This window comes from Cynoglossus semilaevis, chromosome W, assembly GCF_000523025.1.
Source record: "Cynoglossus semilaevis isolate Cse_v1.0 chromosome W, Cse_v1.0, whole genome shotgun sequence".
NCBI classification, from domain to species: Eukaryota; Metazoa; Chordata; class Actinopteri; order Pleuronectiformes; family Cynoglossidae; genus Cynoglossus; species Cynoglossus semilaevis.
Window position 1 is genome coordinate 14,449,193 of NC_024327.1, and position 13,093 is coordinate 14,462,285.

General features: G+C 40.7%; 1 protein-coding gene across 3 annotated transcripts in view; it reads right to left on the bottom strand.

The window, feature by feature from the left end:
• Positions 1-13,093, bottom strand: part of LOC103397252 (transcription factor 7-like 1-A) — a 287,021-nt gene that overhangs the window by 11,756 nt on the left and 262,172 nt on the right. For all 3 annotated transcript variants that reach the window (XM_008335468.3, XM_017042728.2, XM_025052726.1), the window contains exon 4: positions 9,388-9,471. In XM_008335468.3, the coding sequence (XP_008333690.2) occupies positions 9,388-9,471 (84 nt within the window). The remainder of the gene's footprint in view (positions 1-9,387; positions 9,472-13,093) is intronic.

The following is a 13,093-nucleotide window of genomic DNA, read 5'->3' on the forward strand; positions in this document are numbered from 1 at the left end:
ATGCACCCTTCGGGTTGGGGAGGAAGTCCTGCCTCAGGTGGAGGAGTTTAAATATCTGGGGGTCTTGTTTACGAGTGAGGGTAGGATGGAGTGTGAGATTGACAGGCGGATCGGTGCTGCGGCCGCAGTAATGCGGTCGCTGTATCGGTCCGTTGTGGTGAAGAAGGAGCTGAGCCGAAAGGCGAAGCTCTCAATTTACCGGTCAGTCTTTGTTCCTACCCTCACCTATGGTCATGAGCTGTGGGTCATGACCGAAAGAACGAGATCAAGGATTCAAGCGGCTGAAATGAGCTTTCTCCGCAGGGTGGCAGAGCGCTCCCTTAGAGATAGATGAGGAGCTCTGTCACACGAGAGGAGCTCGAAGTAGAGCCGCTGCTCCTCCACATCGAGAGGAGTCAGCTGAGGTGGCTTGGGCATTTACATCGCATGCCCCCCGGACGCCTCCCTCGGGAGGTGCTCAGGTGCCGTCCCTCTGGGAGGAGACCTAGGGGAAGACCTAGGACACGCTGGAGCGACTACGTCGCTCGGCTGGCCTGGGAACGCCTTGGGGTCCCCCCAGAAGAGCTGGAGGAAGTGTCGAGGGAGAGGGTCTGGGTGTCCCTGCTCAGACTGTTGCCCCCGCGACCCGGCCCCGGATAAGCGGTTGAAGATGGATGGATGGATGGATGGATAATTTGGCCTTACGAGCATGTAAGGACAACGAAAAAGATTCTCAAAGGCCAGGATAAAAAAAGGCATAAAAAAAATACTTTGATTATATTTCATGGCAGGAATAGCATTGAGCTGCTTTGTCCAAATCCCAGGCCTCACACGTAATTTATATTTATGCTGTGCTTTGTTGACTACTTTACTTTGTGTACATTATGCCTGCGTTTCCCTCTGTATTGTGAACGTTGTTGGAGACTTTTGTGTGCCAACACATTTTGGGAAGCAGTACTGTGGGAATTAAAAATGATGCCTTTTAATTATTCATATTCTGGAATGCACCAATCCAGAACCGTGTCTCAAAGTTCCAATAGTTTCATCTCCAGTAAAATGTGGTAAAAATGCAGGCCTCAAACCTACATAACCGTCCTGCCTTTCTCAATGGCATCGCTCAAAATCAACATAATTTTTTAAACTAAGTTAAATCAATTTAACTTTTCCAATGTCTGAGAACATAAAATGTGGTTTTTGTAAGAAGTGAAAAACTAGACTAATGGCTTGAACGTGATTTTAAACTAAACACTAATGTATCAATGCCTTCTTTCACATGGCTCGTGTGGAGGTTATATTTCTCCGGATCCACAAGCAAAGTGTAATAAGGAAACCACAAGAAAACATGAGCCGTGTTTTAAATATAAACAACATCTACGCGATAGAAGGGATAAAGCTCGACCTGAAACCAGATAGTATCTGCATTGAGAGACAGAAACTGAGCTCTCTAAACAAGACGGGCTTGATGCAAACATGTCGGTAGCGGTGCATAGCACTCAGTTAGCGAGGGAAAACACAGAATGACTCTTAGAGAAATTAGACTGGGTTAAAGGAATGTTTAAAAGAAAATAAAAACACATGTACTGCTAAAACCTGGTTACGGCCCGTGCTGAAAAAAGATGTCTGTTTCCTAAGAGGGTTTGAAGCTAAAAGGCAGAGGTGGTAGAACCTCACTTTGGCTGTCCAACTTGGAACAGTGCTAAGAAAAGCACCGTCCTTGGTCACTGTGGGTGGAGGGGTGGATTTCATTCAAGCAAACATGTTTTTGGATTCTGCACATCTGAATTGAATTACTAGGCAAACAGCCGACGGGGAAGAGAGCTTAGAACAAACTGAATAACCCTGCAGCTTTTTGTGGCTTTATGCCGGGCCGATTCTGGGTGGGAGGTTTGGACGCCTTTCAAAACTCCAGGAAAGACAGGGTGATAAGAATGCCTGGCATGCTGAGAAATCCAAGCCCTTGTTTGTCAACGCTAACAGGAAGCGGACGTGAGAGGGAACCAACCGCATCGTATGTCTTTTTAGAATCTACCACACTAAAACCGTGCCATTCATCACAGACTACGTGTGCTCTGTGTCTGGTCATCGCCTCCAAAAGGTCAACTGCAGTAATAGTGTAGGTTAGAACAACACAGCGCAGAGCAGTGTCATGTAACATATGTGTTAATATTCCCTGTGGTCACTAAATAAATCTGGATGGTCAGCAAAATATTTTTAAAATATTATTTCTAACAATATTGCTGAGTCTGAGTAATTTTTTTTGGTCACACTGGTAAATGACCCGATCATTTCTGAGTGTAATAGGAATCAAACGTTGCTAAGTTCCTCACACCTCATTTCAGAGGTGACTGCTTTCCCCTCAGCTCTGCATAGCTTACATCAGTATTCAGTGTAGCCCTCCCTAATGCAAAATGAGAGAAAAGGTTTGCTAAGCGATGGGTCAAAAGTTACTAACTATGCTGCTTTGAAACAGAGGAAAAATCGGAAAATGCATCTTGTTTAGTTAATATCTCCACTTATGGGGAAAAGGGGAAAATGCATCTTGTTTAGTTAATATCTCCACTTGTACCTATGAGAGTGCTGTGTAGAGTGACAATCGCAGAACCAAAAGCATCTCTGGAATGTGGCTCGAGACCTTACCACTTCTATTCACTCCAACAATTCCATGACTAAGTGACTTATGACCTGCTGACAGGACCAGGTCCCTCATTGTCAGTTTTGCTTTCAACATTGCTGAGACAAAGACGATTCTTGCATCACAGTCAAGTGAGGAGCAGCCCATATTTGTGCACTGGATGATCTGATAAGAAAGTGAGGGGCAGGCCCTCTGGTCACTTCTGCATCATTCCAGAGTCAGAGCAAACTCTAATTCAGTGTAATAGTGACAGTCAGTGTGGCTAATACTGACACAGAAAACTGATCTTGATATGACTCAATGTTTTTTCTCTTTTACTTTGTTAAAAAGTTGCACAATGTGAGCAGGACAACAGCTAACATCTAATCCAACTCCTTCTTTTGCTTGTTCTACATAGAACCCAAAATAGATTGTTGAAGCTATCAGGGAAAACTTTTGGTGTGTAAAAGAGGTTCCATCTAGAGCGGCAGAACATGAAGATAAGAGGTGGCTTCTGCAGATACAGTATCAAAAGTGACTGTGGTTGGACAACAACTTAGTAACTAAGCTCCATCTGTTTTTTAAACTCTGTGGCACAGAGAAATTAACATTTGACGTGGTTGAGTTGTATCTTACTTCAGAAATTAATGTTTAATGTATATAAATAAATACATATCGTGATTATGAAATAGTAAAGAGTAAGTACATAATCTACTGACGAATTCACATAAGGGCTGAATTAAAGAAGAAAAACTGATAAACTACACTGTATTAGAACTGACTGTCACAAACCACAACTTTCAAAGAAAAAGTTCCAAACAGAAATTTAGATGAAGTTTATACTTCTTGGAAAAATACAATAAGCTATTTGAGTTATCTACCATCAAAATACACATTAGTGTCAACTTTAGAAAAAAGCTATTTTCAAACAAATCTAGTAAAAGGGAGATTTTTAAACCAGATTTATTCTACTTGTTTTTCCTAAATAAGAAATTCTAAAGACCACTACATTTGACTCAGACATTTTCTTAACCACTGATTGTATAATAATTATTTGGGTTTCAGAACTATTTTCCTACTTCTTTGATCATAATTTACATAACTTACATCATAGCCTTCAAACACAGAGTCATCTTAGATTCCCTCTGTTTTTATGTATACTTATTCCTCTGTGTGTATATGCTTTTGGGGTAGTGGTGGATTAGTGGTTAAGGAAACGGACTTGGGTCTGGAAGGCTGCAGGTTCGAGTCCACCAGCTGCCAAATTACCACTGAAGTGCTCTGAGCATGGACTGTCCCCAGACACTGCTTCCCGGGTACTTAAAGCTGCCCACTGTTCACTTCGGTGATGGGTTAAAGGCAAATGTCACATTTGGTTGTGTGCAGTGGTGTGCTGACAAGTAGTTGCTATTAACAAGGTAATTATATATTTAACTATCTTAGTGACACTTGTATGTCCAGTTTTGATGTCATCTTGACTGTTTGTTTTAATTATATTTAAATACGAATATGAGCTTGTTGCCAATTCTTTGTTTGTGGAGGATGACAAAAGAGGATTGACGCAGGATATGAGGGGAGTGAGCCTAATGCTGGTGTTTCGTTAGCATCCCCTTTGAATTACAGTAAACTGTCCAAAGGTGTGACAGTGCCTGGTCTGAGCCAACTGGTGCTGCTCATCAGCACTGTAAACTTCAGTGTCACTCAGCTTTTAGTATTCGAGCTTTCTTACAAATAATGAAAGTTAGAAGAATTTGATTTTTTTTCTGTCCCTGATTCTGACCACATTCATCATCAAGGACCACACCTCCTCCAAAAGGGTTTATCTGTTTTGGTGATGTAGGCTTATAAGTCTAATTTCAAATATGGATGCAATTATTAGCTATATTTATGTATTTCTATATTTTGTTTGTATTTTTCATAAGACACATCTTCTCCTTAACTTATTTTTTTCTTATACTGGTCCTTTATGAGTCTTTATACAGTATTTCCTAACTTAATAAACTTGAGTGTATGATGCAGATAATTCTGCTCTGTTTCCTTCACTGTTGAGTGGCTGACAAGTTCATCGTGCTGCACCAGCTAAGCCCTGCAGCACCTTTGATGTTTTATTAATAATACGATAGCCTTCTGAACACACCAGCTGATAAAAGAGTTTTCAGTGTGTGACAGTGTGTGTGTGTGTTTGTGTGTGTGTGTGTATCTGTGTGTAATATGTACTTGTTTCCAGTCTTTCCATAAGTACCAGCACCAACTCTGCCACCAAATGCAATACCAAGTGAATGCTAAACAAAGCTGACTGTTGAATAATTCAGCATCAAAGACCAGAGCAGGCTCAGATTAGCATACAGGCCTTATGGAGCCAATCTGCACAGTGACAGGGAGGTCTTTTTGTCCCCGGCTACTGCTGTGATTTTTCCTGCGTCTAAAATTTCAACAGAATGTTTTAAAATGTTTAAAAACATTTTTTAAAGTGCAGCTTTTACATTTTAAGGAGGTCATAAAAATGGATGTGTAGAAGCTGGGGTAAACTGTAAGGCAAGTAAAGTCACTGCAATAACTTTAGAAAATGAACTTTGCACTCATGTTTGAACCAACTAATATATATATATATATATATATGCTCATGATGTGATTAAAGTTAAATGGAGACTGTCAGAAAGAGTGCCAGATTAAACCCATGTTTGCAGAAGGACCACAGTCCCTGCTGAAGTCTCCTGGGGTAGCCTTTCCTTATTCACTTTCTCTGGCCTGTCTTGGCCCTGGGTAGTAATCCTGGCCCCCTATGTGTGCCCATCCTGCTCTCATTAGTGCAGTGTTCAGGCCTGTGGAGGCTGCCTGCTGTTCCCCTCCCACTCCGCCACCCTTTCCCTCACTGTAGTAATGAGCACATAATCAGCCTGGCTCCCTGTCAGCAGCAGCAGCAGAGGGGCATGTGGTGAGTAGTGAGGGCAGAATCAGTTGTTTCACTTTCTCTGGAGGCTTCTCCCTCCACATCAAATGACCCAGTGGTAGCAGGTCACCAGATCCAGCAGAGTGACTTCCCCTTTCAGTAAATACAATTCTGTCAACTTCCCTCCACATAATAGTTGGCTAGTGAACTATGGAATTGTAGACAGGAGTATCTTCTCATATTCCGACCTTCCCTCAGACTGTCCGGTCGTTAAACCTGTGTATTTCAAACACCAATGAAGCCTGAGAAAAATACCGAAGAAGCATGTTATATTATATATACAGTATGTGTTCAGTAAACTATTATAAAGAACGTACATGTATAACTGAGGAAAAGTTCGATAATAATTCATTTGAATATGGTGGCAATATCCACAGTGATTTACTCAAATGTTGGGAAACATACTAATACAATATTAGATATAGTTCAATCAGGAGAATGCCATTTAGAGATAAGAAATGTTTAAAATTTTATTTAATGCCTGGTGTAGCACAACACACTTTAACTAAATCTTCATATAGACATTGACATTTAAAAGATAATAACTTTTTTTCATTTTCGTAATCATTCAGGATCTGGTAGTTGAAACTACTATTAGGAACTCTTTCACCTAACAAGTGTTTTCCTTTAAAACTGACCATACTGCAAAAAGAAATCTTGGATGTGTAAATACTGCATGGTCCTACATCACTACATCACATCCAATTTTTAACAAAATATGATATTAATTTGTGTAAGAAACTGCTAAATTACCAGGGAAATTAGTCACATTTCAGACCACGTCATGTGAAATTCTAGGACACGGACTAATTTCTGACACTGATTCACACATTTCTGCTGAAAAAAAACCCCTGTGAGACCTCTCTTATCATCAGTCCCTAATGTTTCTGTCGGTATTGATTTTCTCGGCTTAGAGAGATGAAGGCTCTCTCCCAAAAAAGGAAAAGACAAGAAAATCCTTCACATGGAACAACATGAAAAGTAGCAGCAGCAGCTGCAACCACTGAAGGACAGAGGAGAAACAGATCAAGCAGAGAACTCAGCTGCACCCAGTGTGACTCTACTTCCTTTAAATTCAACTGCAATTGTAACAGTCCATGTTTTTGAAATTTCATCTCTTTGTCTGACTCTCCACCAATGGTGTGAAAACAAGAGCTAGTTTCTTTTAAAGGTATTTAAACATCCAGGACAAAATGGTTTTAGCCACTGTACCTGGCATCATTTGCTGCTGACGTGCTGCTACAACCAATATAAATATGATGAAATTCAAATGAAAATAAAGCCAAAGAACAAATGTGCAGACACTGCTAGAGTATACAGACATAAAAGTCAATGAATACCAATGATACCATGAGCCCTTTGGTGGACTGTTCTCACAGAAAGATTCAAGGAGCCTTTTTTATAACATTATTTTCTGAGGTCACAAGATGTATGAATGAAAATATCATGCAGCATGAGTCCTGAGGCCTTCAGTAGAAAAAGACAGAAACTCCTTCATGATGCAAAGAAATGTTTACACTCACTGGCCACTTTTTCAGATCCGTCTTGTTAGGACAAAATCATTCGACGTTTGCCCTCAAACTAAAGAAACAATTGCTCAGGGATGTCGTTCCAAATCAACAAAGGTTCTATGATTGTGGAGATTATTTATTTGCAAATTTACAAATATCCATGTTCATTAATCATAATTGAGGTTGAACTTTTAACTTTGTCATATCATCCACTGTTGCTATAAAGCAGTGGTTCTTAATCTGGGTTCTATCGAACCCCAGGGGTTCGGCGGAGGACAAGAGACACCCCCGACTCATATGATTCGTGATGACACGACCCCTGCTTGGCCATCACCGAAGGGTTTGGTGAATGCGCATATGAAACTGGTGGGGTTCAGTACCTCCAACAAGGTTAAGAACCACTGCCATAAAGGAAGGAGAACTGTCAACAGCAATAGCTTGGTTTCCTCGGGTATTTTGGTAAAGCTCAGTTGATTTGTGTTGTTTGTTACAGTGTAAAATAAACATGTGTGTATAATGAAGTTAACACAGGCAACATTTAACTTTCCTTGAATATTTTAGCCATTTTTCTAAAACAAATATCCCTAAACCAATGGTGTTAAACATATAGATGGTTTAGAAAACGTAAAAATAAATATAATAATATTTTTAAGATAGATATTAATGAACTAAAATGACTCTGACATCTCTGCCCTACACCAAACATATCCATATGGGCCGCAGCTGGCTTCATTAAACCTACATAGGTGCTATATACGCATGTTTCTGGACCACATATAGTTCCTGTCTGCCCTTCAATGACTTATAGGTAAAACATGAGGACTAGAACAAACCAACAGACAAAATTATTTTCTACTCCTCAGCCTCATCTGGACTGTGAGGCTTGGCGACAGCAGTATAACTACTACAGTACTGCAATCAGTGTAGTAAAATCAGTCACAGAGGTGATATTTTATAAAAAAGATTTGTATAATTTTACATATTATAACATATATTTTATATGTAGACTTGGGTTATCTCAACAAGGTTTCTCACAGGAACACTAACAGTGTCACTGAGAGGTCAGCATTTAGTTTAATTAAATACGCTTAATTGGTGTCCCATGGATGAACAGTTTCCCATTGACTCAGCTCAATGAGGACTTTCATCAACCACAAACTCAGCCAACTCTAGCCAGGGCATGTGAGGTCAAGGGGCCGAACCACAACGCCTCTCATTTACTCAAGTGCGCTGACTGTGGCTCATCTGCTTATAATCTGCTTGACATGGCTTTTATGAAATAATAAAAATAAATAATGCCTCGAGATTTCTGGTAGGTGATCCCAGCCCAGTGTTATCTCTGCTTTCCAACGCAGAGATAATCTGTCAGAAGAGCCACTGACCAAACAGGTCTGCTGAGGACCTGCATTGTTCCAACCAGAGTGAGACTGCATCACACCTACGTGGCAATGTTAAGGAATGGATAGGAGGTTCAAACCTGAGATTTATGTCAGGAGATTGTGTCAAACACAGACAGATAGACAGACTGACTGACAGACTTTTAGACCAGGACTGGTTGGGTTTGCAGCACAGCACTGGGAACCACAAACAACTACATGTAAACCACAACTGGATTGTTGTGAATAATTGCACTATGGTGAGAGTTTGGAGTTGATATGGTTTAAAGTACATGGATTCTCCCCTCATTAAGTTCACATAACTTGCTTGATTATTGCGTTAAAGTATGATGCAGCCTCAGGGTTTTATCGGTTGCATCAAATGAGGAAAGCAGAAATAGTTGGACATTTTCGGTGTTTTCCCCATTCATATTTTACTGATGCACATAATTCAGTTATTTCTGTGTGAAATCATAGTGTGGGAAAGCAGTGGATTCATTTTCCTCTCTCTCCTCTGGACAGATGCAGTGCACACTGCCTAAACTGCCTAAACTGAATGACCAGTGAGCAAATGCAACAATAATGTCATATACAGTAAATTATACAAAAGGTTATGGGAATCATGTTATTACAGACGTTTAAACTTTTAGGAAGTTGTTAACTAGCATGTATATTATAAACGTGAGTAGTTTTGTGTTTGTATGTTTTTTGTCATAAGGAATACCAAAAATATGAAATATATAAATATGAAACTACTTGGAGTCAGATTCAAGTCCAGTGGGTTTTAAGTTTGAGTTCAAATCATCAAAGATCAAATTCAGGTCATGCGAGCAATGCAGCATTTCCCAATAACATCCATATTTGATCCTTTAATGTAAAAATGAAAAAAAAAAAACTCTCTCGGCACCTAAACACCTATTTTTAAAATTTTAGTTTTAATCAGATATTTTTACTACTTACTAAATGCCCTGGGGTTGGAGAGCGGGAGTCTTTCAGACCTGTGGATCCTGGAACATCCAAAAGAGGCCATTTCATTTGCAGATACTGTGCGTAAGAGAAAAAGAAGAAAAAATTTAAACAACAAAACCAGACACACACTAGAGGGAAAATAGTCATAAAAATGAGTGGAAAAATCATAAAGAGGTAAAATAGGACTATTAGGACCAAAAGGTGTAAGAGTCTCATGAGCAAAAATCTTGCATTAAATTTACAGTCTCAGCAGCACTGGGAGAACATCTTTTCCTGCACCGTGCAAAAGTGGTATGAATGGTGTCAAACCCACAGACATCTGCGGCAAACACCTGTATGAGAACTACATCCCTGCTGGAGTCAGACAGTCATTTCTTGGCATGGCGGAGAGCAGGGAGAATGATGTGAACGCAGCGCAGTGGTGGAGAACTGTGAAATTGCCGTTTGTCAGGGAAGGAAAAAAACAGGAGGCCAGCTGTGTGCGCCCATCGTTGAGCGGGTGGGAAGAGACAGCTGGAAGGAAGCTCCCATCTACAGAGCAGAGAAAGATTGCACTGCGGACACGAAGGTAACACCTGTCCATCCGTCTCAATTAGATTAGCCTTTCTGACCCCAAACTAAGCTCATCCTCCTTTTAGTATGACTTTTTCACACAGGTTATCAAAAGATACCAATGTTTGGTGTCGTCTTTTTTTTTAATATCATCACAGCCCCAATCCATCCTTTAATTTGTCTTATTGTCACTGTCTAGCCCTTTGCCACTTTGCTACCAACTCTAAGAAACGTTTTCTTTTTTGTGTGTGATTAACTGCTTGATAGAATGAGCTTAGCCTGGTTTATTTTTCCTCCCTCCTGTTCTCCAACGAAAAAGCACGCAGTTCAAGCATCTGGTTTATGAATCACTTTAAATACCAGATACAGCAACAGCTTGTCATGCATGTGGATTTTCTCCCATGTACATTTTTTACATAGCATTTTTTTATTCAAACTCCTGCAGATCAGACTAGAAAAAATTAATCACAGATTATTCGGCTGTATAAAACACTAACCTCTGGCAGAATATAGTTATGTTTCTAGTGTTTACCAAAGTCCCTTCCAACAGCTGTTTGACAGCCATAAAAACAAAACACCTGATGGAGGAAAAAGAGGAAAAATAATGACTGACAAAAATGCTCTTGGAGAATATGTGAAGTTTCGTCCAGTTTTAAAGGGCTGTGAGGTACAAATGATTGCAAAGTAAAGTGAAGAAGCCGTGCATTTCTGGTTCCGACTTTTAAAACTTCATTCATCAGTCAGGGTTTGTAAGGAGGAAGGAAGCTTGGATGGCCGTGGGTTAAAAATGGAAAAGACATTATAGCAGGAGGGAGGGAAAAGGAGAGGAGGGAAGAAGAAGAAGAAGAAAAAAAAACATTTTCAGGAATGAGTTTGTCGGAGCAGGCAAAGGGTATTGTTTGCTGACAGCTGGGGTCCAACACAGCATTGAGGCAGGGGGAAGGGGATCCTTTTTCTCCCCTCGAAAAAGGGGGGAATTCTTGGAGTTGACATCAGCCCTCTTCATTTTCACTATACTGCTCAAGGCTGAATCGTAGGTTCCAACTAATGGGCCCAAGTCCATACAACTGTCTGGAGGCAGTTGCTTTTAGGGGCTGATAGTTCCATATTTAAACTTTACTCTGCTGTGTGCAGGAATGAATGCGACTCTGCAGAGAGAAACCCCAAAACAATGCAGTTTTCTCTGTATAATCTATGTCAATCATGAGTCCTTCCACAAATGAAACAAGCGCTATTGTGAGCGTTTGGTCTAGCCCAGTCCGTGCCCACCCCAGCACAGCTCTTCCACCCAATGTATCTTGTAATTGACAGCTTCTGCCAGGACTGAGGAACATGCCCCCAGGCACGTTTTTTCCAAGCGCCTACTTTTCTTTTAATTGCCAGTGTGTCCTATGGAGCAGTGATCCACTCACACACACACACACTTGCTGAAACATCCAGGCAGGTAATGCCACTCACACACTGTCACATTAGCTTCAGTCCAAACTGTAGCAGCGCGACACTCACTAACAGAGGAGGCACAGGGAGAGAAGGAGGGATGAAAGAGGAAGAAAGGAGGGGGGTATTTGGGTCTGTGACGAGCTGTTTCAGGAAACAAAAGGCAGAGAATTGCAGGCCGCTGTTGAGCAAAAACTTTCTCGGTGTTAAAATGACCCAAAAAATGGTTGTTGATAATAGGAACAAAGAAAATACTTTCAGTAATTTTTTTGACATACAGAGTTCAGCTGTTAAACATAAACCAATTTTAAAAGTGCATAAATGTTTGAAATGACAAAAGGTCATATGAGTGATATTTTGGGAGGTTCCACTGTTGAGACGTTACAGGTCTGGATTTAAGACTGGCTATAAAAGGATCATCCAAAGGCTAAGGCTACACAGGCTCATCCCGAAGTGTCTGGTCTGGATAGCAAAGAATTTAGGCCTTTTAACCGTCTGGAGTTTTGTGAAAGGAAAGTAAGGAAGCAAAAATATCAGTGAAGACTGTGGATGGAAATGACTGCTGAATGTGCAATGTAATGTACCTTAATGTGAAGAAACTGATAAAAGTGTGAAAAGTGTTTGTCTTGAGAGAGAATACAACATGTGCTGTAAGGCACGAGGCCTTTCACTGCCAGGGCTGGGTTCTAATTGTTACATCATTCTCACAGAGCGAAGGAAAAAGCAGGGCCAAGAGTCTTTGTCATGTCTGAAGTGTGTGGAGCCACAGCGAAGAGCAACATCAGAGCAGCGAGCCCACACATATAAGCTGCCCACTGTTCACTTTGGTGATGGGTTAAAAGCAAAGGTCACATTTCGTTGTGTGCAGTGATGTGCTGTGTCATAATGACAGATAATTCACTTTCACTTTCATTATTACACCCTATCATTTTTTTATCCAAAAAAGTATTCAGTTTACTTTATCAGCAGGCCAATAGAAAATTGGAAAATCCCAAGTAAAAAGAAACACAAATATATTTAATAATGCTCTCCTAAATCAAATTACATAAAATCATATAAAATCACGCTATAATAATGTCCACATATACTTTAATTTTCCACCAACTACTTGAGTCACAAAATGTATTTATTTTATATTGAGAAATCCACTTAAACTAAATGACTAGTGACATCTGGCCTTGATAAATTAATAACAAACTGGGACATAAATGTCTAGACATGTGCCCTAAATTGGATTTAACTAAATCAATCATGAGCAAAACTTCAGAAAAACAAACAAATAAGGTAGTCTGTGTGTTAAGTGCAAGCTCAGATCCAGGCTGGCTCTTGTGAAATGGCCGCTGCTGCTGCGGTATGCGGAATGCCTACACGTATCGCTCAAGCAGATAATGTCAATCACCTGCTGTGTGCACAGCCCCTCCCTTTTGCTTTCTTTTACCCCCAACAGAAAACAAATGGGCCACACAGCGTGCTGTTTGGCTGAGGTGTTAATTACTCTCCCCTTCCCCATATGAACAACAGCTTTCACACAATGGTCCTGTCAGGCCTCGGCACAACACCCCTCCCTGCTCTTTCTCTGCTCACATCACCTGCTCATACAGGGAGTTGTGGGGGCGTGAGCATTGACACCTCCACCCCTGATCTGTGCATGAAACAATTAAAAGCCCTGCATGACAAAGAGTGTGTGATAAGTAGCTCCCGCCTCAAC